This window comes from Neodiprion lecontei, chromosome 5, assembly GCF_021901455.1.
Source record: "Neodiprion lecontei isolate iyNeoLeco1 chromosome 5, iyNeoLeco1.1, whole genome shotgun sequence".
In the NCBI taxonomy this organism is placed as follows: Eukaryota; Metazoa; Arthropoda; class Insecta; order Hymenoptera; family Diprionidae; genus Neodiprion; species Neodiprion lecontei.
Genome location: NC_060264.1, coordinates 34,554,273 through 34,580,757, shown reverse-complemented (window position 1 = coordinate 34,580,757; position 26,485 = coordinate 34,554,273). Strand labels below are relative to the sequence as shown.

The 26,485-nt window shown below is 36.9% G+C and overlaps 1 protein-coding gene across 4 annotated transcripts; it reads right to left on the bottom strand.

The window, feature by feature from the left end:
* On the bottom strand, nt 1-26,171 carry LOC107219707 (trehalase). 4 transcript variants are annotated; one of them, XM_015658021.2, is made up of 8 exons: nt 25,786-26,171; nt 25,486-25,553; nt 9,793-10,153; nt 8,108-8,890; nt 7,703-7,839; nt 7,057-7,610; nt 6,505-6,755; nt 1-2,995 (listed from the first exon to the last, which is right to left on the bottom strand). In XM_015658021.2, exons 3-8 carry the CDS (start codon nt 9,936-9,938, stop codon nt 2,851-2,853), a joined length of 2,016 nt encoding a protein of 671 aa, XP_015513507.1. In that variant the 5' UTR covers nt 9,939-10,153; nt 25,486-25,553; nt 25,786-26,171; the 3' UTR covers nt 1-2,850. The 4 variants fall into 4 exon arrangements, with proteins under 4 accessions (XP_015513507.1, XP_046597418.1, XP_015513506.1 ...); XM_046741462.1 differs by lacking the exon at nt 25,786-26,171 and having other exon boundaries at nt 25,486-25,688; XM_015658020.2 differs by lacking the exons at nt 25,486-25,553; nt 25,786-26,171 and adding an exon at nt 11,388-11,745.
* Nucleotides 26,172-26,485: the final 314 nt, after the last annotated feature.

The following is a 26,485-nucleotide window of genomic DNA, read 5'->3' as shown; positions in this document are numbered from 1 at the left end:
TTAAAAATAAAATACATTTATTAATAATTTAGTCATCACTTTAATACATTACACATACGCAGTTTATTCCACGTTTTATTTCATTTTTCGTATTATCCTCCTTTTAATTTGCAATTTACTTATTTGTATGTACAGTGATTTGATGCATGATTTGATTTTATTTAGTTCCGTTTGTGTCTGTTTTTCTTTTTCTTTTTTTTTTAATTGATATTTATTCCAGCCGTAAATAAAAGAAGTAATCGTATTGTAGAAATAATAGTCGTCGAAGCTTAATATACAGACATTTTGGTTAAAAATTTCAATAAAAACTGTTTCAATTAATATTGAAGAAGGAGACAAGGAAAAAATCCGGTGTTTTTTAAAATTTTATCTCACTATTGATGGTGTTGAACAAACAAATGATCAAGTACATGCAAATCAATGGAAAATATAAGTTATATGAATCATTGTATGTATAAACTTCACACGGTCAACATCCAACCTATATGTGTATATCAAAATACTGAAATATTCTGCTATTGCAGACAAAACAACAAAAAAAAACAAAAGGAGCTTTGCAATTTATGTTTCAAATAACTTTCCTCGACTGGGTGTATTCCTGATAATTGATTAGCAAACAGTGGGGAAATATGACCGTTTTGCTTTGTGCGTATTCACCATGTCGAAGAGAAAGTGTATTGTGAAATATCCTGTATCAATTTTACCCTGAATTGCATGTGCAAGCTTCTGATACTGATACTATACAGACAGTAACAATAAATTGTATACCATGTGATGAAACCTAATAATTGATCACAATGTCAAGCCATCACTATTTCCCCATACACAATAATATACATGTGTACAATATATATATATATAATATATATATATATAATACACAGGAATCCTCACATTATAAAATAACAATCTAAACTCTCATACCTATATCTAGTCGGCCATTATACTGCAGATTATACACACATCCCTCAGTGGGATGAGTTAATTGAGTATTTATTATAATAATTATATATTTAAGTTATAGTTCCAGTTCCAATATACCGTGCCGTTATTCAAATATGATGATAAGCGAACACAAAAAACATTATACACGCATACTTGTTACCATTTTAAAATCCAATGTCATGGCCTCTTAGTCATTCACTTATTTACACTTCTATTTATTTGTTTAATCATTTTCAAATTTTGTTTATTTACTTTCCTAATTTTGTCAAATTTGCTTCATAGAATATCATACATTATCTTTTATGGTTTTCTTTCGTCGATGATCCATATACACGTTTAATCACTGGTCGAAGTTAGATGATCTGATTTTAATCGAATTACTATAACTTCACGTGGAAAATAGTAAGGCCAAAATTGATCTTGGCTACGTTGTCCTTCACAGAATGACTTGAACGCGAAAAGTGACGAAAGAGAATTGGAGATTAATGCATTAGCTACAGTTTACCTTTTCATTGAATTTTGAATCGAATATTCATAAATTATCGAAATTTTTTTCTCAATTTTTATAGCTATCCTGCGAATAGGTGTAAGCATTTCCAACTGGTCTAGCTATCGACAAGCCGGTGCTAGGATTTTGATCCATCTATAATTTTCCTTTATTATACATTGTACTTTGCGATCTCAAGTTAAAATTTGACAATACTGATCTCTGCCATTTCCATACGGTCAAGATAAAAGTACAGACCAAATGTTCACACTCGGTAACGTAAACCAAAGTATATAATATTCGTAAATATTATCTTTGATCATCGCTGTGTAATATTTACATATTACGAGTTTGCAAAACGCTGCCCCAGATCTCAATACACGTTACACGCTACAGGCTGAAACGAATGAGGATCAAAATATCTTTGCACAAAGTCGGTCGCCAAAGGAACTAGTTGAAATGCTTGTCTTGTGCAAATCGCTCGCTCATCAGAATCTAGATACATTTACTGACGAAACATAATCATACGCAGGATGAATTTGTACAATTATCATATACTTACAATTAGACTACTTAGCAATTTTTGAACTAAATATTTCTAGATCGTTGAAATTCAAACATATTTTCTATTATCCTGGACTATTATAATATTTTATTATATCCTAATGCCCATTTGAAAATATTGTAACGAACGTTCTCAAAAGGCTGATCTTACGTGCAAATATATGGTACATAAATTCTGCTCGGCCATTGCAGTTGCCTTAATTCACTTTCATCGCGTCAATTTTTTTTAAAAATCGTTTTTACGTCTAACGATAAAATAACCTAAACTGATGTAAGACACAGGAGAAAGGGAATAAGATGAGAATTGTGCCAAGAAAATTAGCTAAAAGATATCGCACAAGTTTGAGAAATATACATGATACATATACATGAAATGAAATAGCTAGGGAGTAGTTCTATCGCAACTGCGTACGACTTTTAGGCACTTCATTATTATTTTTTTTTCCTTCATAGAAACACATTCGAGCTCCAAGGTTGATTAGGACCAGTTATTTTCTGAGTAAATTATATCCGTGTCAAAGAACTTACATGTACAAAATAACGTTGCTCTTGTATTTGCATAACTGGTCACTAATTGGTGCTATTTTCATAGCTATATAATCTACAGAATTCCTACTAAGAGCGGTGGACTTTCACGTCTGAGCAAAGGAACAAACATGACGAATATCTATACTTAAACTTACGGAAGCGTATGTATAAATATTATCCGATAACTTCTGACGACGGATGACCATCGCTGAGGATTCCATAATGTTTGTAAAAGTCGAACCTCACTCGTTTTATAGATAAAGAAATACTAGTCCAAACACGATCAGACCCGCTTTAAAAATGTCTTCCTAATCTTTGAGCATTTATCAATCGTAGTTTAGATCCTTGAGCTCCGTGTAGGCGACACGTTTCCTGTAAAGGCTTCCGCTCGTCGCTGGGTTAGTCCCCTTCTTGTTCGTCATCGTCGACGGTGCAGGAGCATAATAATTCCGGCTCTTGTACACCACCATACTGAAATTGAAACAACAAACGTAAATTAAACCCCCGACACTTGTGCCTGACAAATTACAGGCCGTCGTTAAACTATAGACAAGGCGTCAAATGCCTGCACAGCTACAAACAAAACGATGTACGTACTTTGCCACTAATCCGACCTAATCTAATCTAATCTGAATTGGCTTATTTTATCCTTTCATTTTTCGTCAGCTGTAAGCGATGATCTCATCGAGAGTTTCTCTTATTTTCTACGTATAGGTCAGTTTTTTTTTTCTTTTTTTCCCCTCCACATGGAAAACAACTGTGCCAATGATTATTTTTTTCTCGTGATGTCTCAAGAGATTTTTTCATTCGCATTATTTTTCTCTTTCAAATCGAATCACGGAAAATTATAATGAAAAAAATTTCAAGCATCATCGATATTATTTATACACCTTTGTCTCCTTCGAACAATTCTCACTTGGATTAATTTATCACTTCATGATTTTAAAAAATTCTTTTTTGTTTCAATTGAAAAAAATTGTAATAACGAGAATAGATATATTCTAATAATGACGATATACTAAAAAAAAAAGACATAGTCAGTCCTGATGTGAGAATGTAAAGATTGATCTGCTACTGAAAAAGTTTTTCATGCAATGGATTATTCAACCAATAAATTCGGGAAACAAAAAATTCCAAGGATAACTAATCTACTAACACAAGTAAATATCCAATCATTAGTCGATTCAAGACAGAACTACGTCACTACAGAACAACACAATAACGAGAGTATAATTAATGAGGAATGGTTTGTAAGGAGTGAATTAATTTCTCTATTATTTTATTACTTTTCACGACAGGGAGTTTCAAGGTCTATATATCGATAATAGGGTCAGGGAAAAGGAGCATGCATTGTCTTCTATTTCATAAGTGCGACAAAGAGATTTATTTGTAAAGTAAAAGAAAGAAGATACGTATTATACTACTTTACTAGGCTGAATATACTTTTTTTCGTGATTTCTTTACTGAAACTAACAAGAACACAGACAATCCATCGGCCATGCATTTACTATAGCAGGACGTATTAGTCCCAATAAGTTAATTTAATTTCTAACTATACTCTATTTCACATGGTATATATATGTACATTAATATCTCAGATAATTCACAACCTGCGGTGTTGGATATTCATTAATTATCGTACAGGTAGTAAAATTTGAGATTTGCACATCTCGCTACGAAATTAAAAAATGAATACAACTTGAATTGATAATATTTATACTAGAAACATGCAATATGCTACCGTATTGTCCCAGTGAAAGAGAGGAGAAGATTTTCTGTTTAAGAATAAAATAAATAGGTATGTACGGAAAATTTGACAGAAAAATAGGGAGAAGAAAATATACACATATACGTATCCTTAAGACTACAGTTATTATCATTAGTAAAATTAAAATTGCTATTTTTACGACTAATATTATTACTGATATTTCATAAAAAGTTTGCTCAAGTATCCTTAATAAAATTAATATGATTCGAATATTACTTTTTTTTTTTACGTATGTTAAGGCTTGGGTTACGAAGCAAGTATATCGGCGAAGTTTTTTACATGCATAAGCAATAATCTAGTTGTCTTTGTTTTCATCGTAAGCTTACATTCACAATCTATCGAGTTCGTATAGTTGGATACATGCGTAAAGCAAGCGTTAATCGGAATGCCAAATATTACTAAATAAAATAATTCTCATCCTAATCAGCCGACGCCCTTATTCTTTGAACTTTTGGTTATTTGTATTATTTGTACGAATTGTGGACGATTTGTACAAATATATATGTATATACATATGTTATATTTTCACTGGTATAAGCAATAAGTACTAAATTCTTATGACAAAATTCATTATGTTAATAACGCCACATGCTGTTATTCTGAACTTTAATAACGTAAAGAGCAATCAAAATGTGACGCACGTGAATTAAGTTTAGAATAATGAAAAAAAAGATTTAAAAAAAAAAACAGCTTTTCGTAGTTTGGAAAAAAATATATGTATATGTATAAACATACTTGGAGGTATTTAAAGGTATGTCGGAGGTCACGAAATAAATTATGCATCAAGACATGTAAATCGTAATAAGACTTAAAATGTTCTCAAAATTCACAGGGCTATGTATAAAATGTAATTTTTTGACTGGAATAGTTGGTAAAGAGGCACCGAGAAAATATTATGCTATTATTAATAAAGCTTTGAACCATTGATTGTATCATATAACATGAAAGGTATTAATACGTTTCACGAAAACTTTGCAAAATAAATGCTCTAATGACGCGCTTGATTCAATTTATGCCCTCAAAGATTAGAAATATTCTTTTTTTTAATCTGCATATAATTTTGTTTTCAATCGTGACTGAAATCCCCCAAAAAATTGGTTATTAATATTAATTAACCATGAGGTATATCGTTAGGATATCTACCTTGGACATACTATAATTAATATTAAGCGGATTCGATTAATATAAACAGTTTTGCCAGAGGTAAAGAGATTGGAATACCAACAAACCCACCATGCAAATTATGGATCTCATACATATTTGCAGCGAGGACAAAAAAAATCTCACGACGCTCCACGAAGTCTGTTTCGTACTTCCTTCTGTATAATAAAAGTAATCATGCTTCGGCAAATATGTAAGTTAAGCAGTTAATTGTATATGTATACGTCAAGTAATACGTGGAGTAAGCATACGTACTTATATAGAGTTACGTAACAGCAGAGGTATAAATTGACTCGCTCTTCAATAAGCAATAATTTAAAAGCCGGCAATAAGTGTACTGATGATTCGCGTGATAAACACCCATATGCATATGCATATATATAGATGTGTGTGAGCGCATGTGTGTGTGTGTGTATATATATATATATATACAAATATAATATCTACCATACTTTATACGAATACGAATCCCTGCTACGAATTTTCAATTTACCTGTTCCAATTAGTAACTTCTAGTTCATTCAGAAACGGTTACCGTTAAATGCCTAGGAGAAATTGGAAGAGGTTGCACGTCAATTTACAGCAGAGGATTAAATCACATGTTGCATTTTCGCTTTTATCCTGCTAATTAATTTATGGTTAATGGACACGGTATAATTATTGGCACAGTTCAACACTGGAGTGACTAAATTCTTGTTAATTTAGACTGACAGGAATTTTAGCGCTGATGCAGCGCAGGCTTAAATGGTTTGCTACAAAGAGTAAATTATTCACCATCCGCTACCCTTACCTGACTTTTGTTGTCAGAGTTATATTATTGTCTATAGTTATGTATTAGTGATTATCTATGCATATCAAAATTTGTCGATGGTATCGAGATATAGACTAAACCTGCCCTCGATACTTTGCAGTTATGATTTATCTAGAGTTGTGTATACAAAGACGGTTATACCAGATGAAATTCTGAAACAGAAAAACAAAAATATTCATGTTATCAAGCTCGAGGTTTTTTGAATGCCGAAGACGAGATCACCGTTTCTACCTACCTCACCCTATGAATCCTGTTGCTAACGATATGATAAGCACTAGAATTCCTGTGAGTAGCTGACCGGTAGACGATACGACAACCTGCTGTTCGAAAGCGGAACTCGAAACGTCGTTCGGAGTGAAGTAATCCTCGGCTGTGAGTTTGTCCCCGTACCTATACATCAACTCCATAGCGGCGCCATTTGACCACCCAAAACCCAGCTGGACCTCGTATTCGCCCCCGCCTCCGTGACCCCCTGCGACGGTTGCGTCATACTGCAACAAGTGGCGCGGTGAAAAGATTTTCAAAATGGCGTCGGGCCGTAGCAAGCGATAAACTTGTTTCTCTGCTATTCACGGTCGAGTAACCGCGTAGTAATTCGCTACGAGGACATTTTTTTGTCATGCAGGTGACTGGGAAATCGCTAGAACTTGCCTCGTCTATGAATAATATTTCGTTTAGAGTACAGAGCTACGTAAAGTCGCGAGGTGGGACTTGAAGATCGGGTTCGGAGTGTTTTCACCATCATGCAGCTACGTTTGGGCTTTTTCGGGACCGAGTTCGCCCATCTCTTACCTTCTCAAACATGTAGCCGGTTTCGTTGAACGCCAACCAGTTGCTTCGCACCCATCTCTGGCTGATTTCGTAGGCTAATCTTTGCGCCCAAGGGTCCTCGGTGTTGTTCAAAGCTCTGATCATGATCCACTGCAACGGCGCCCAGGCATTCGGGTAGTCCCATTGTTCACCGGAATGCTCCAGCGTAGCGGGAATGCCTCCCAGGTGAATCATGATCTGGCTCTTTTCCAGGTACTTCAAAATCTTGGCCACGTGATTTTCGCGGTTCGCAGGATCGTAACAATGGGTCCAGAAGGGCGCGATGTTCGTGGGGTAAAAGTAGTCACGTTTCACCTCGTTAACGAAGTCGTAGTCGAGCCATGCGCCGACTTCATCGTGCCACAAAACAGCCGTCACAGCCTTTTGCCACTGTTCAGCGATACTCGCGTATTCTGCGGCTTTCGTCGCGTTACCAACTTGTGTATAGAACTCGGATAGCAAAACTGCGTTGCCGTATAATATCGAGTTCAAACACACGGGAATAATGTGGGACGTTTTTATACTTGTTAGATTGCCTGCAAGAATGAAATATAATGATTGTACAATGAACGAATCGATGAACTGATTGGTACGTAATGTATGAGGGGACAAACAATTCCCTACTGACCTTTATTGGTATAACTTTCGGAGATAAACCAACGGCTGGAGAAATCCCAGCCGGACTCAGCTCCGGCTTTCAATTCTCTGTAGAACAGATTTTTCTCCGCATCCGTACGAAAATATTGAGCAGATTCGTAATCCTCTCTGAGTAAATGAAAAAAAAAACACGATTAAGGACAGACTCTATTGCCCGCACGGAATCGTTCAAAGCAGGGTACGCTCAACTGCAGATGGTTGATACTGAAAAACAATCTAAAACTCTGCATTCAGAAAACACAATTTTAACTTGTCGCTAGAAATGTCCAAAACGCGCGACGCGAGCTGTCGTACCAATAATAGATGGGATTTTGAATGATTTCCTACATTTCAGAGTTATCTGTAATAGTTATAACTACCGACTACAGCAGTTTACCTGTAGGATTCGGGCCGCGGGCCGGAGGAAATCTCGTAATATCGAGCCATAGTGTAGGATACCCCATCCTTTTCAAATGTCACGGTATGATTGTTCATCCAGAACTGAAACTCCTTCTCCAAAAGCCAGACGTTTTCCGTAAGCCAATCGAGGTCATTGGTAACGTCCAGGTAAGCCTTGACCATCGGTATCAACATCGGTGGCTGTGATCTCATCTTGTAGTAAACTCTTCCGCCGTTCGGTATAAAGCCTATTCTTTCCACTACGCTGACGAAATTCGATAGCATTCCCCTGACGGTAGTGTGCATTTCGGAACGAAGCAGGCCCCTGACGATCCAGTACGAGTCCCAGTAATAAAATTCTCGGAATCTTCCACCGGGCACAATTACCGGGTTGGGAACGTATATTATCGAGTAAAGATCTTCGTTCTCTTTCACCTCGTCCTTCATCTTTCGCCCCAAAAGTTTCCATATCTCGTTCAAACTGGAGGCAAACTTGTTCAAATTAGGGTCCAGAATGTTGTCGAGGAACTTCGGATGCTCCGTCCAGTCTGACGGATCCCAATCTTCGAACTCCGAACCCGCAGCCTCGAACGTGTTGTTGACGAACACCTCGATCTCCGTCTTCGTCGGCGCGTGTCCGGTGCTGTTCATGAATTCCTCAAACAACAGCAGTGTCTTGTTTTGAGGATTCCTCATCTTCATATCGACGAAGGTCTTCGAATCGGTGTAGATAGAATTCGTTTGCACGGTGTGCAAGATGTCGCCATAACAATAGATCGGACTGAAATAATTGGGTTATTATCTTTATAAGGAAATATGTATTATGCTTATGTACAAAGGTATGAAAAAGCACAGGTCCTTTTCAATAGAACAAACATACTTGCGCGTATAAAAGCGTCTAGTCTTTGGGCAGAAATATTTACACTGGATTTTAGGGTGGCACAATAGATTCAAATTCGTTATTTTTCAACTTCTGAATAACGAATTGACAAATTCTTGCGAAAATTTGTGAGATTTTGTAAAGTGATTGACGCTTTCGAGAAGTAAGAAAAGATTTGACTGTATCGACAGACACGTTGCCCGGTGTTGGCAGGGCAACAGTGCGAAGAGGGTTCGTTCGATGCAGACAGGAAATGACCGAATATAGCTGACACAAGCTCATTTCGCTAGGCGCGAGCCCTCGTTGAAGAGAAATGACCGTTGCTATAGACACTTAAACGTCAAATGGAACGCGTTTATAAATAGAACGATTCGAAGGTGGGGTATGTAGTGTTGCGAGCATAGAGTTTGTTTTTCAACGTCTTAATGCCAGCTAACGAGACTGGTGCAGCATTCGAAAATGAACGAAGGAACGAACCAACGAACAAGCCCAAGAGCGCGACACTGACACACATACCTTCGATTGTTAAAGCACCGTCGAATGTTTTTCGAGGAATTTGAATCGACGGTTAACGAGCGTTCCATTGTCTGCGCGAATTCCCGCGCTGCTGCATGGGAGCGAGTTTACTTCGCACATTGACTCGTTTATATTGCGAGGATGGAAGTTGAAACAAATGAAAACGGAAAGGCAGGTACCGATACAACCGATAGTGCCGGTAACGTGCGATGGTGCTGACATTGAAAACGATCAAGTCTTTCGCATAACCCTTACGATAAATTACGGTGTCACGTGACGCCACTTACCTGTCACATGGAGGCGGGCGGCTTGATTCCTCGATGTCGTCGTCGCGATTGGCCTTCTTAGCGTCAATCAACGCCGCTGCGGCAAGCAGCGTGCTAACTATCAGCAGCCGAACATTAGTCGAATGTGTAGTTGTCGGTACCATCATACTCCGCTTCAACTTCAGGGCTTCGTTAGTTCAGGGCACTGAGGCGATTTCCTATTGGCCAAGACCTTGGCGACGACTTAAGGCTCTCCTTCTTGTTACAAACGTGCGCCGGAGTTTCGCAGGCGACCTTTTCAGTGATCCTGTTACACCTCTTCTCCAACTCACTAATCCTAAATGATTCCTGCCTCAGCTCCAAAAGCAAGACATCATTGTTCCTACCATCATAAAAGCAAAAAAAAAACCCACCTAAAACAGACTCACAATTGTTCGGACACAGCTCGGCAATTCGACGGTCGAATTCACACAATACCGTTGAGAAGTGATTCGACCGATTGGGTGAACCAGGTTCCGATCCTGTTGGGATCATGTTTTGGTACCCATAACTTTCCCTGAATCTTTCGGCGTCTCGCGCTCGGTCAACGGTCCAACAGTGGCGGCTAGTTGCTTTCGATTCGTTGTTCGAGCCACGAGAGTATATCGCGAAGCCGTGCGAAAATGTTTGAAAGTAAAGTTTCAGCATTCATATTAATAGAGACATCGGTCGAAAGTGCAACAACTGTGAAATTTCATTGGCGGAATAACGTCTGACCGTGAGAGATAGCGTGTTCTCTAAACGGGTGTGTGGCGGATCTATTCGCGTCGTTTTAAACGAGTAGCACAAGTCACAAGACACGAGAGACGACGCGTTTTGACGCAACATCACCCTACTTAAAAATAGTCTTCACTATTTTACCGTGCACGTGCCAAGTCACCCTTAAACTCATAAGTTACTTGGTAATCATAACGATCTTTCCATTTTGCCACAAAAATTAAATCGCCAAGGCAGGTGCGAGCGGACAAACCGTTATTGTACCGAACGAACGTCTCGACTGGAGTAATGACAAACCGTTTATAACAGTCGCGTGTTCGTTCGAGAACGACTTTGGCCAGCGAAAATAGGAACATTTCTTTCTCCGTCGATGCTGGACCCCGCCGATCTCGATCCGACCAAGTGTCCTTGGCAAATTAATACCGCGCACCGAATTCGCTAACCGCGCATTCCCTTTCGCACTTACGATGACATTGAACAATCGCTCAATATTCGAAAACGGAATTCCAAGTAACAACGATCGTCATATCAGTTCTGACATACCTATCGCAGATTACAGAGTTGTTCAAACACTACGCGCTATGGATTCGCCTTCCGAAATCCGTTCGTCAGGTTTTAACGAGTCCAATAAACACCCGACTATCGCGTTTTGCAAACGAGCAGATAACGACTTTGCTCCGTTTCACCGTGCATATATGTGTATTGTAAAATTTTTATCGGGGAGATTTATAACACGTAGACGTGACGAAAGACAAAGGTCGCGGAATGCAACGAAACTGATTCCACGAAGAAACGTGATGTGGATAAGTGATTGATGACCATGATGATGTAAACAAATGGCGAAAAAAAATCTACCATACCTGATACCGTCCAGTGGTGTTCAGAAACTTATTGCACTCCTCCCTCGCTTTAACAAAACTATCGTACTTAATCGACGATAAGATATTCAGTTACAGGTACACACAGAGCAGCTTTGATCCCTGATTGACATGTACCTTGGTTCACGGTATGAAAAGTGCGGCGAATATTCGATCGTGATCGATCTTCCAGAGGTCGGAATAAAAGAACAGCCGATCCGAATTTAAAAAAAAATCGGGGAAATTATTAAAAGAATGCTTTATGATCGAAGAACCGCGGAGGACAAAGTGAATGGCTCTCCTGCCTCGAGTCTTGCAGTCTGTCTCGCGTCGGTAGGAATATACGACTGGTTCTCTACCGCCAGAGAGAACTGCTTTTTAAAATAACCTCACGGTTACATCAGCAGTCGAGCCCCCTGAACGCGACTCCATCATTGGCCAAGCCTCTAATACGAAACTCTCCGATTGGTTGCGGTTTAATCGCGTTTCTAACAGCACTTCTCGGCAATGTCGGTGTCTCCTTCTTCTTGGTATAGTACATACCTACAAATGCGTAACAGGAATGTGCGCGGTTTTTTGTCTTGCGGTTTTTTTTTATTCTTTTTTTTCCTACACCTTCTTCCTTAGCGATAGATATAGCTGTAATACTTAGCCACTCGGTTTCGCCACAATTTGCCAGTTCATCGTGAGTTCGTTATTACAGTACATTACGCAAGGATAATCATTATACCCATGGCTTACAGGTTCGATATGTTCGCGAAAATGTTCTGTGAAAATGAAAAGACAAACGAAAAGTATGCCGCCTTGAAATTTTCGACTTTCGGTAAATATGACGGAGAATAACAGCTGCTCAAACAGCTAGTCTGTTACAATATATACTCTCGATTTCCCTAATTTAAGACGAGGTTTGAGTTAGCAACGTTAACGTATCGAAACGTTGAAACAAAAGATTACTACCTCGCGCCTTTAGAATAACTGAAGAAGTTGCACTTACAAAGTCTGAATTAGTTGATGCCGTATTAACGGTTAGGTAAACTTCAAGTGTTCCCAAAGTTGCAAAGTAACGACTTTTTCTAAATATCCATCATTACAATAAAGCTACAAACTTCAGCCTGATAATATAAGCCCCTTCGGAGAAGCCGACGTCGTCGCCTCGAGAGGAATCTTCTGATTCGCAGTATTGAACAGAGGGTCAATCACTTTAACCTCATGTAGTACAACGTAACGAAACAATTATGCCTTTTTATACATGTATAATATTATACGATCCAAGCAGATAATGTCGGTGTATTGTATCAATTGTTGAATTTTCCTTCGCATGGCTCTGACGCGTGCGCGGTGCCTGTTTAAGAACATAATGTTCGGCTGAACAGCACATATGTAGAGAAACGCTAACAAACAAAAGCGCATATTACTGTTAAATACGTAACGCACGCACATTTTTATTGCTCTTTCTTATTAATTATTATATATACGTACCACATCAGGCAGCAATTCGTATAAACACGTGCGGCAAAACGAGCGGTTTTTAACGTCGATCAATGCTGATTGTGATCCGTTGATCGTGAGTGGAATGTTACTGATATTCGCTTAAGCTTTTGCCGCTCCTACCAATAGACTGACAAGTCTCTCTCTCTCTCTCTCTCTCTCTCTCTCTCTCTCTCTCTTTCTCTATGTGTTTGCATATCATGTATAACGTGACAATGAAAACGTTACGTCAAACTTCTATAATTGACCAATAATATGCAATATACCGTATAGGTGCGTAAGAGTTTATCAGTATCTGGACGATGTCGACGATAATGCGTACAGTGTCTGATAAATTTATTTATGTACATTAAATCGCTTCTTTTGTATGTGAGGGGGATATAGTAGGGAGAAAAAAAAAAAAAAAAAAACTAATCATCGGGGTGAAGAAGAATATACTGAAACACGTGTTTTTAAATTGCGAATTGAACGAATGTTTCGCAAGTACAATGTGAAATATATATCCCATGCATGCATCGAGTGAACGCTTGCGCGATTTCACTTTTTTGATCGTCGTTGTTTATGATACGGGATTTTATTCACGGATTATTACTGCAGTTTTTTTTCGTACAAATAACTATCGATTTAAAATAATAAAATGACTTCACGCCGTTTATTTTCATGTAAATTCGACGATGTATATACAGTACAAGCAATTATTTTATACACCTCTTGGAAAAACATAAATTACGTGCACAGCATATTATCGTATTACTCACATATTATACTTAATGTAATATTATCCGCAACGCAGGAAAAAGAACCCGTTGGAAGATAACTGAAGGAAGTTATTTTTTTTTTATCGTTTTAATTACAACATTTCTGTACCATTTTATAGCGGAAAGATATTTTCCAGCGTGAAAACAGCTCTTGAGTCTTGCGAATAAGCGGGTATGACATGATATTCTCTAATACAACATATCACATGACATAACTCTTACATGTATATATGATATGTAACACTTATCATCCTACCCTAGTGTTATCCATATCGAATAAAAAGCCCATGCACAGCATAATATATATTGTTTATAAGTGTAGCTCGATAAGTTTTTACCATAACGATAACTGCAAATCTCATTAACCGAATTGTACCGGCCGATTAAAAGGTAAAAAATATTCAGTTTTTTTTATCTTGATTATAATCAAATGAATAAGTCCGCAGTGAAAGAAAAAAATAACATATTGAGGACTCACGAGAATCTCTTTTCATGTAAAGATTTTTAAATCCGTTGGCCGTTGATAAACAAGCAGATCTTATATTATAGGTAGAAATCAAGATTTTCTATACCGACTGTGCAATCCTGCGATTTAGTTAGAATTGCATATGATAAAGAAAAATTAGGGTATTTCTTCTATAGTAAATTATCTACAGGGCGAATATTAATGTTTGCGTCAGTTAATCCGCATCGCGAATACATTGTAATATTAATAATAGTATTTTTACGGCCACCACCGTGCTTACCGTGGAGAATCCTATTTTTTCGAAGTCACTTTCAACCTTGTAAAATAAATTCAAAAAAAAAATAAACAAATAAATAAACGTTTAAAAATTTATTTACTGTTCTTCATGAGTGCTTTGATTTCACATAAAAAAACATCAGATTCATTAGCGTATTTTTACCATCGAATATCAGCTATTTTTCGAACCGTTACACCAGGATAATCCCCTAATTAACCTTAGGGAAGTTTTTTTTTTATTATTTTTTTTCGGCAGGATAAAATATCTTTATTGATCCAGCTCCGGGATTTGGCCACGTGACCGGCTGACGGAACCATCGCTCTTTGGACTTCTGACTGTACCCACTCGGTTTTCAAATTAAAATCAGTATCGCTCTTAACAAGATACGTGGAATGCCGCTTGAATAGATTTATCCCGTCAGACCCACGTCAATTTCACGATTACAACCAAAATGTGTCAGTTTTGCTGCTGATCCAATCTCCATGCTCCAATATTCATCGAGTCGTGGAACCAATTCAATACCCCCAAAAGTTACAACGAAAATGTATGGTGTCATTTTTTTTTTATCATATGTATATATATATATATTTCCGAAATATGAAATAAATTTTCAGATTACAAGGAATCTTTTCATATACTCATTAGCACGATGTCTCCGACGATTCGTTCATCACTGTAAGTCCCAGTGCATAAATATAAGATTCTTTATTCGTTAAAAGCTGCCGCTGTGTTCAAGGTGACCTTCAACCATACCAGCATCCGTTATCCCAAGAATTTCTTTTTACCAATCCTTCGTTCTACATCTTTCTGACACGCTAACGTAATTATAGGCTTGATGTTTTTTCGCGATAAGCCACCTTCTCTGTCTGATTATCAATTATTGGCTCAGCATGCAATTTTTTTTTTTTTTGGCAAATTCGAACAAATGAACTGAACTTTACACAGAAGGCATATTGCTTTTGACATCTATTTTTCGCGTTCCCCAAACAGGTTTTCGAAATCTAAAAATCGTGTCTCTTTCGCTCTAGCAAGAATCCAGACAACCAGTGGCGCCACCTGGCGGGAAAAATCAAACGAGCAGTATTAAAAGAAGATAAATAAACGTTCTTAATAGAAAAATATACCATTACTTTTGTAGGAGCGCGTTATTATAATAACAAATAAAACCTGCATTCATATCTTGCAATTTTTTTCACGACATACTGCCTTTAGTTTGAATGCAAAATATTATCAGTATACACACGTTGCATTTTGAATAATTTTTCGTCACTTATATACTAATTGTAAGTTCAATGCATCATATGTACAAAATCCTGAAACTTCACCCGGAAAATTAGTTTACATATAGATATGTAATTACGACGAGTATGAGAAAAATTAGCAATATGAGTGCGGCATTAGCGCAGAAGTTGATATCGTAAACTAACGCTGTCGTCTTGTTAAACTTTTAGACTGCAACGTAAATACCTATTTGAAAATCGTAAAACCCCGGCTTAATCACCCGGGTGTTATTACGGGTGGGATATGGAGTAGATAATTCAACACTGTCCTTGAAACCTGCAAGCGACCGTAAAAATGCATATTATAGATACGTGTGCAGTGGCAATACCGATTCGCGCACACATACGACATGCAGGAAGTCTTCGAAGTGCACGCGGGTTTTGTACATAGAATTTTATGGGCGCCTATGCGTGTACATTTGTAGATGTATTTTTATTATTATTCAAACAAGTTAACACCTGCAATGGCCTATAAAATGAGAATGCAATTGTCTTTAGACGACCTACTAAAATGTGCGCGCTCGTCTTCTTCCGTTCTCCGCATATACGAGTATAGCCTATTTGTCGAGCTAATACCATATACTTGGCCGTGAAACGGTTTTGTTGCGTTGAATGTTGCGAGTAAAAAAAAATGATAGTAATAAAAAATACATTTCGCACAAAAGGCTCGCAAAGTGTCGAGTAAAAAAATTGTTTTTTATATGAAAATCAAACTTGGCTTTTTGTATCACTATTATTATATATAATAATGTAAACGTTCATTTTGTACGTACATACGTGGTAATAAAGCCCGAACCAGCAATTATGTATTGAATGTACAATTCAACGGTATTTTCAGAATGAAGTTGAAATGGATTTGAATTCGGAAAAAATATTATCGTCGGGAGTTTGTGTAATAAGCAGACTTGGAAATATTTTGAAAATATGATTTGAAGTGCAAGAATCCTTATACCGAGAGGTTCTCGTGAAAGGACCTGCTCGACGATTGCAACTCGCCTAGTTTATACGCGTAACTGCAAACTTCGTAACAATGTTACTAGCATGATAAACAGCGTGACCAATGCGTAGTGAATCAAGTCTGCATCGCGAGCCGACCCTTCTTAGGGTGCGTTCCGATATCAAGTTCCAGTGCTGTCAAGAATTGCTTTTATCTCTTTTACGCTGCCAAGTTGGCGAGTAGCTCTGCCTCTGTCCTAGGGAGTTTTTAGCGCTGCTAGTCGTGGTGTGAGTATGCATGGTGTGCTTAGAACTCCACGACACGGCCCTTTTTCCGAGGTCAAAGCTCTTAAGTAAGTTTTGTACCAACTTTCTAAGAAATCCCTATATTGTTAGGGAATTATTTTTATTACATTAGTACACAACCACGGCTTTTAAAAAACACTCTCATCTTTTCCCCCGACAGATTCAACGTCACAACAATTAATCACCACCGATCTAGGGTATTTTGACGCCGTTGGTACCGAACTTACTTAAGTCCAGTTCAGCGCGAGAGAAACTTTGTTAAAGAAAGAAGCTGCACTCCTAAACATATCCTGTATAATCGCACCACGTTGCCAGATAATTTCAGAATACACAATTAATAGGCATTAAGAGGTTATGTTTGGCTGCCAATAGAGTTCAGTGACTGCCACTTGTCAACCGGTCGATTTTCTAGGGAATTTGTTCTTGTCAGCAAACGTTTGCTTCAGACAATCAAAATTAAGTAATACAAAAAAAAATTCAATATTTCCAGGTTTTCCCTGACATTTTCCCCAGTTCTAGTAAGTTACTAAAACCTAAATCGTTCTCAACTCTTATTAACTCTGTATTCGGTTCAAATTCAATTCGAATTGCCAATTTTTTGTTTCTCGGCGTAAAAAAGTAAATTTGTCATCTCAAAAAATCATTTCTAATTCTCATGATAGAAAATTGATTTTTCAATATTTTCCACGCAGAAAATAAAAGTTCCCTGCCGATTCCCGGTTTTCCATGACCCCTTTTGAAATTTCCTGATATTTTCAGGTTTTTCAGATTTTTCACGTGTGTGGCGACCCTGCCACTGTATCCCGTAATTATCATCCCCAATATATGGGGACAAGTGTGTTACATGTACGCGTATTAATTGGAAATAATTCATACAAAAATCCAAGTTTATTCACAGAGACCGCAAACGAGTTGCGTCAGATGAGACACGTGAGTTTTAGCACGCAATTTACTCGCGCGTGTCGCATCGGCTACATTCTGGGTATTCGTGACGCTGTAAAGTGTACGTATACGTGTAACTTTCATCCGGCGCGTGTATAACAAACACTCGACTGACGACGGGTGCCGAGGATAAAAGAGGCGGTGTGCCGGACTTCACGTAGGTCGTCGACGTTTGTTACACAGAGACCGGGAATACATGCATGCTCCAATGGTTTATTTATTGATTTTGCGACAAAAACCAGCTGCAAGAAACTGTTCAAATTTGATAATCGTGGGGGTGAAAATTTATGAGCAGGATCGGAATATCGAAAGTTTGAATGTCGCCACGATCTACTTTATGCTATTTAAATGTGTTAAAAATCGAAATATAGAAAATAAAAAATAGAAAAGTCAAAGTGTAGAAAGTGTAAAAACACAATCTTGATGATTCTATTTGTATATAGAATTGTGTATATAATAATTCTGTGAGGCATATTTTCACGTTTTTCAAAATTCCATATTAGCGATCATTTTGTTTTCTAGTTACTCTACATTTCTACACCCACTCATTCGTCAATTACTACAAACACGAATGAACAACCGAAAGAAACTCTGTTGCACATTTTCGGGTCGAGTGGTCATAATCTTCAGGTTTGTGTCGAAATTCATACACTTATTTCCATATATAGATTGTACGGCACATAAATTTTTTACAACATTAGGTCAATATATTATGTCACAGTTCTTATCTCATTTATCTCTCTATTTCTATCCTTTTATTTTTACTCAAGGAAAAAATACGTACATCTGTGAAAAGTTAACAGTCCTCAAAAGTTGTAGATTTGTTTCTATCTTTCTTTTTTCTTTCCGTCTGTTATTTGTTTGGATTTTTGCCAATCGTGTATAATAATAAAAAATTGCAACAGGAATGAGTCGACCCAGCTGAGGAGAAGATAAAGAATTTCGTAGAATTGGAGAGACTTTTTTTTATGAAATTGTCAAATAGTATACCCCACAGATTCGTATATATGCGCGATTCTGCCAATTATAGATTAAAGCGATCAGGACAAACTTTCAGTTTAACTGCTACTTTGATACGTTATCGGGTCTACTAAGAAATGAACATCTCTCAAATTTCACACCTCTTTTATTTATTTTTTTATATTATATATATATTTTATATATTTTCGTCAAATTTTTGACTTCGAATTTCAACCATTTGCTGTGGTCGGAAAATAAATATGACACATGGTATTTCTTCGTGAAAGAAAAAGTTTCACATTTCGAAGTGTGAATTCTATTTTCAAACAGTCTTCTAGCAGCAGCCAAAGAAACACGTTTTGTCGTTACAAAAACAGCTTCTTTGAGACTTTTGCAAACAAAAAATAATTCCAACAATTCCATCGAAAAGTTGAGCATTCTTCGTTAGCATCCGAAATTTTCAGACTGTAGAAATTATGAGATCCCATTTTCTGAAACGTTTTCTGCTTTTCGATGTAATCGTTCAATATTTGTATTTTTTTTTTTTTTTTCTTCCTCATTATCAAAAATCCCAAAAATTTGTATGCGACAAAGACTGTTTTTTCTGGCTGGTACTGAAAATATGTCCAGAAATTGACCTCAAATTTTTAAGGAACAGATTTTTTTACAGAAAAAAAAAGAAAAACACGAGATCGTATTTTTTCAAAAAAATCTAAACAGCAGAAATTTTATGAAGAAGATCGGTTACGCTTAGAGATCTAAAATTTAAGTGATAAAAACCATTATTACTACATGTAGCCTTAAATCCGACCAGGCGTTGTAGCTATCCAGATAACAAATTAGAATCAAAATCGGTTCGGTTATTCTCGAGTTATAAGCGAACATACGTCATAAGGACTTTAGGCCGAGCTTTGAATTTTACATAGATAGGTATTTACGTAAAGCACACGATGATGCATTGCTATCTTCTTTTCGCATACACATATAACGATCGAATTTTTGAAGGACTGTTGCCGGGTTTCTTTATTTCAAAGCGAGAAAAAAACCATCGTACAATAAACCGAACCTTCGAACGTATTCTCAGTTGGTAATAAATTCCAGCCTTGCACAAGGTCGTAAGTTTGTGACGTACATGTGTAACAAATGTATTTCATTCTTACATACATATACAACGACATCCGTGTATATCCTTATAGGTAAAAAGAGACGAAGGTATGTATGTTGTATTCATGTATGTACTACAATGGGTTGGTACACCTGTAATTAGTATCGTCATTATCTTTCAATACTATATGGGTTAATAATCTATCACTTCTTTTTCACAAATGCCATTAGTATTTGTACAACTAATTTAACCTAGACAAAACGTCGTCTACTGCACGTGTTAGCCTCACTACTCTATTTTAATACATTGTTACCACAACAATTAGCTCTAATGAAAATTTAATCGTGTATGTGTATATGTATATGTAGGGCGAACTTTTCATCGAAGCTATGGAACAAAGGGATGGAATGTTATCTGTATATTTTGTCGTTATTTTTTTTTTTTTTTATCATCAACTCTTTAATTGTTTCGATTTGTGGATACAAGTATACAATAAATGATAATTTTTACTGGTGTAGATAATATTAACACTAGTTGAAGAGAAAACGTTTGTAAAAATATAAAATACCCAAAGATATCGCAGAACAATTATTAGGTATTATCCAAGGACTGTTCAAATTTCAAGAACTTAATACAGGCGAAATTTATACGGATATTACGAAAGATAAGTCTAGACATTTGCAGGCATTTGTGACCTCAGGTGTGAAAAAAACTAACAAATGAAGCACACATATGGTGAGTACGATAATTAGGTGCGTGTACGTAAATTAATATTTAATTGTCAATCGAGAAATAACATATTGAAATAAAAAATTGCCTACGATTAAGGGTAATTGGGGCAATCAGGTATATTCACATATTGACATCACGATTATTTTGCTTCAAATAATTTCAAGTGCTGTAGGTATACTACATAATTGCAGATTGCGAGACTAAACATCTGGACATAACCTGAATTACGTGTATTATACGTATGCACGAACCTATGATCTGTTTAAAATTGGCGCTGGATTTTGAAAACAACGAATTTTATCGTACTGAAGTTAGTAACGTTATCGTAACGATTCGTACCGAGGAAAAACCGTTATTGCGCCATTTTGGAATTGTCTAAAAATTTAGTAAACCGTAATAAAGCAAATCACGCTCATATTTTGAAATCTTAGTTCCTGAAAAATCATTGTAAAATTAAAATAATAGTGATTTTTCCCCTAGTGTTACGTTACGATAACGTTACTAACTTCAACCTCGTCAAACTTTTTCTTCACCCCTCATACTTTTGACCACGATATAAACACGTGCATCTTTTTAACGACTAAAAATCGCCTCTTTGTGGAAAACCCGACACAGCACACGCTCAACATGTCTGTACATTATACATAAATAAATGAATGATAATAACAAAATGATAGTGTAAATCTTCTGCAGTATTTTTCTTTTTTTTTCTTATATATCACGTGACCGCGAGTTCTACTAGTTATGAAAACTCTGATGAATAGAACAAAATCCAGGATTTTGTTAACCCAATAGGTCAACAACGATACACGGTAATTATCTACTTGGGTAAAATCACGGGGGAAGTTGGTTACCAAAAAATGGATGATGGCAGGTAAAAGTTGATCATTCTTGGTCGCCCAATTTTGTGACACAACCGATATTTATGATGTAATAATTCTTCAAACGGGAAAAAAACAAGCAGCATAAATAAGAGTACAATTTCGAAATTTTTTTTTTTTCATCAATCAGCATAACCTGTAAAATACTACCTATAATTATGATGAAAAATAAGAACAAATTTAAAAAGCTATCTACAATACAGTAATAAAATATGAGGTCAAAGTTAATAACTTTAGCGTAAGAATGAATGTTTAGGAAAAATAGTTTTTCCGCATCTTTAAGATTGTCTGAAACTGAGTAAGCCGTAATGAGGCAGTAACCAAGGTGGCCATAAATTGTTGGGAAAAAAATTCCATGACATTTTCAGATTTTCCAAGACCTAGAACCTAGTTTTCCCTGCCATTTTCCCAGTTCTAGTAAGTTACTAAAACCTAAAATATTCGGTTCAAATTCAATTCGATGTGAAGAAAAATATAATGTACAAAAAAGTCAGTTCAAGCCAATTTGTTTTCTAGATGATAAAAAGTAAACTTGTTACCTCAAAAAATCATTTGTAATTCCCATGATAGAAAACTGATATTTCCAGTTTTTTACCAAATTATTTAGAAATTGCAAATCTATGATTTTTCCCTAACGTTTCATCACATTAACTTTACTGACTTCAACCTCGTAATAAAATCGAATTCGAACGATAATATCAAGAGTGCACTGCATTACGTATACGACAATTTATTTTCTGAGCCATTAGATAATTCGTAATCGAAATAGTAATAACAATATCTGACCTACTACGTAACACAGACCTACGTCTATGCAGACATATGTTACAGCTGTTATATCACGCGCGAGTCTGATGTCAGAATGTAGCGTTTTAGGTAGGTAGGTAGGTATACCCATACTGTCTGTACATCTACAAGTATCTATCTATATAATCTATCTATCTATCTATCCATCTATCTATCCATCCATCTACCTACCTACCTACCTGTCTATGTATGTATGTATCTATCTATCTATCTATCTATCTATCTATCTGTCTATCTATCTATCTATCTATCTGTCTATCTATCTATCTATCTATCTATCTACCTACCTAGATCACTCTTAAGACAGCTTTAAAATTTTTTGAAATATTTATGTTTGTCACCAAATCTAAGAAGCAGTGAGAACTTGCACAAGCATATACATATAATTCATTGAACTGCAGCGTACAGATAAGTCCTTATAATAACCATGCTTTTTGTACGGCTCTGTCAAAAAATACCTACCGTCAAACTTCGTGGTCGATGTTACTCATCGTTCGAAATGTTGAACAGCAATGGGTAAATAACTTTAGCGACAATTATCATATTGTATTATAGACATAGGTTCGCCTGACAATGAGTATTGATATCTCTAGTCAACGGTAATTAGCGTTGACTATGGCACGTTATACATGTATTGTTATCTTTTGAAAGCGGGATGAGCAAATTACAACTATACAGCAACAGGATGTTACGAGGCGGGCCACCGTTCGAACCGATCGTCTATATGCCAATTCTTGACTGAATATAATTGCCGAATTCCTTGATCATCTATAATAATCACCGTAGACTTGACCTCGATTTTCTTTTTTTATGAATACGTATAATAATTCCAGGAACAGTTGGTTACACAGTCATCGACGTTGTTACTATCGATAAAATTGATGCAATAATGACAAGATCAAATTGTGAGTCGATCATCCATATCGACGATCAGATTATATTCACACTTATAAATCCTAAATGATTACTGTTTCTAAGTGTTTTTATATTCATCATCTTTTATGATGTCACTTCAATTATAAACCAGAATTGAATCTTTGGTATCACCTAGGCTTTGACAAACACTTAAATACTCTTGTCAAACTGTGAAGATAGAGATAGAGACACAAGTGCTTGCAGCTTAGCTGATATGCTTAATAGGAAAAATCCGAGTGGAAAAAAAATAAAACAATTGCCGATGAACAACAATAAATTGATGAAGACATGCAGTAAACGACAGAAGTCTACGTTGACGCTTGCTCGAGGGTTACGATTATCTTCTTTATTTATTGGACACGACAACATTTATTAATTTCAAATTTTATCACACAATTCGACATCAATGAATAGATTCACCGTTTATGTTTCGTTGCTAGGGTGACGGAAAATTGTCATAAGTGAGATTTCGATACACCCTTGAAAAAATAAATTCGCAGTATTTAATCCTTACAGTAACAGGTTAGGTATTATTTTTCATCAATTCTTACAATGTGCACGTATTATTGCCGAATCTGAACGTAAATCAAATTAGCAATTGAATGAAAATACTGCAGTAAACAGTTTTAATTGCACGTACCTAAATTTTCGTACTCGTGACATCGTCATAATAGAAAAACAATCTGTATTATGTTTGTAGGTGAATAAAGAATACGAATTTTCAAAATTCATAGGTAAGGGGAGAAAGTAATGCCGACGTAATAAAACACGCGCGCTAATGATCATAATCGTGACAACGATCATGACGCGAAAGATCTCAACGTTCGAAATAAATTGGTTGACAATCCGTCTTCATCTAAGTTTTGCAAAATAGGTAGATGTGACACATATGAACATGCATATATACATAGTGTAAAACAACCCGCGCGACGAGTCATAGAAGTAATTAATTACACGATTACATAACGAGGAGCAGGAGGACGTAGAAGAGGAGACGAGAAGAGAAGGTTATTGCGCAATACATGTATCCGTTCTTTGTTAATGACAAAGAAAAATAAATTTCCTGGCACAATGCCTTACCACTTTTCATTAGATGCTAGGTTAACATACACGTATATACATTATACATGTAGACAATTGAATATAAAAAATTATTGATGATGACTATAGATGTAAGTTTAAAAGTCAACGACTGCTCTCTTCGTACATGGGGCACACACATTTTCATTTTACTCGTTCTATTTCAAATGCAAATTACGAAACACCAATTAGAGGCAACGTGCGTATAACTTTTTCATAATTCACCTTCGACTTCGAATAGAGAAAAGAAGGAAAACCTGTATACACGCAGGTGTTTTAATTTCAGATAATATAACAGTGATAATGATCTGAATATCAGGTTTTGGAGAACGTGGCCTTGCGTCATCCATCGAAAATGATTGAATTATTTACCCTAATGTCATGACCATGTCATTCACCCGTAGCATGCGTGCAAAGTACAAACTAAAATTTTGTATTTTATTTATTCGTTAAACAATGTACTGACAATGCGTCTGAGTTAACAGCCGACTGCTGATAAGATTGGGTGTCTGTTACGCTTGGACAGATGAGAAGCGTCAAGCGTTATGTGTGCCAGTATCGCAAGTTCGCCTGGGGGATTTATTATTTCTTCACTTTAACGCGAGACAGATAATCAATTGAAACGTGGTGTACAGCTCGTGTCAAGATTTATACCGACATTTTTGAATACCGAATAAATCTCGACAAAAAAATTACCATTGCCGAGTCAGCTTGGTGAAAAAAATTGCCTTATTGGAAAAAGAAAATATACAATTTCTCTTCAAAAGTTCCATTGATAACCGAAACTCCTCGGCCTTTTAAATTGCATTCCTATAATATACGCGCGGTATAAGTTGTGGTGAAGAAGTTTTTTACTTACCAGATAAGCACGATCAGCACGTGAACATTCAGCAAAATATAATGCACCGCAAAATTGCCAGCTTTGCTTTCCATGATTAGCGAATAATTATTGAGACGCAACCGCGGCGTGCGCGTGTGTATCTTATAATGCGTACACCGAAACCGCAAGTCGCAACGCGATGGATACAGTATGATCTGAATACAGATGCGTATGGATGCATGCATGAATATGCATGGCCATAGAAAAAAAGTATCTAGACGTAGCGCCACCGATGTTAAAATTAAAACTCAAAGCAAATAATGCACAAGTAGGTATTTATGTACTCACAAGAAATTCGATGCTGATGGAACGTGCGGAGATCTGCGACAACTTCGTAGTTGATTGTCATCCTTCAGCTGAAGAATTTGAAAAAAAAACAAACGAATAGCTTAATAACGCGTTTATTGTTGTGGTACTTCCGAACGGACAGTGAAAGAAATGCTGAGAACGATTTATACTGGCGTAGCGAAATGAGGAAAGGAAGGAGCGACGAAAAAATCAAGGTATCTGAAACGGGGATTTATGATACTAATCAAATGTTATAGATAAGCAACAGGTATTTATAATTCTGACAGAGTCATAACTCACCTGTTCATATTAGGTCTGCAGTTGAAATTAGGCCGTTTATTGCAAATCACCACTGAACTTAACCTCAAAGTAACGCGATAGCAGGACGGTTTGGTACAGAATCAAGGATTTCAGCCGTGATTTATCTCCGCCAGTTATCAGCCCTCTGCGCGAGCGTAATACAGACGCCTTGATGCACAGTATTTACAGACTTAACGATAATAATGCGTGCGCGCAGACGACGACAGTCATTCACATACCGTGATTGATACCTACGCCCGTGACGCGATCAGCGTTCAACAAAGCTTGCGAAAAGTTTGCGAAAACGGCGACCGTCGCGACGGTCGAACGACTACGCGAAGTAGAAATAGGATGGAATTCCCGTGCTCAACCAGTCAGCTTCCGTTCGCGCGCCGACTGCAGCGATGAAGGAAAAAACTGACCAGGAAGGCTATCGGGGCGAATGCGTTATGTATGCGTTTAATTTTCGCACTTTATAGTCTGCAATTATACCGCAGAGGTGCGCACCGATAAAAGCTGCGACAATTCAAATCGGTTTCTACTCGTCACCCGTCATTCTTTGCGCTTTTCCGGTACCCTGAACCAAGGACGTTCGGGCAACAGCTTCCTTTGAAAATCTTTCTTTGTGCCGATGAACCGGAAGTTGGTCGGAAGAGCAGATGTGACGGTTAAACCGCCGATGCACTGATTTGACTTTCGA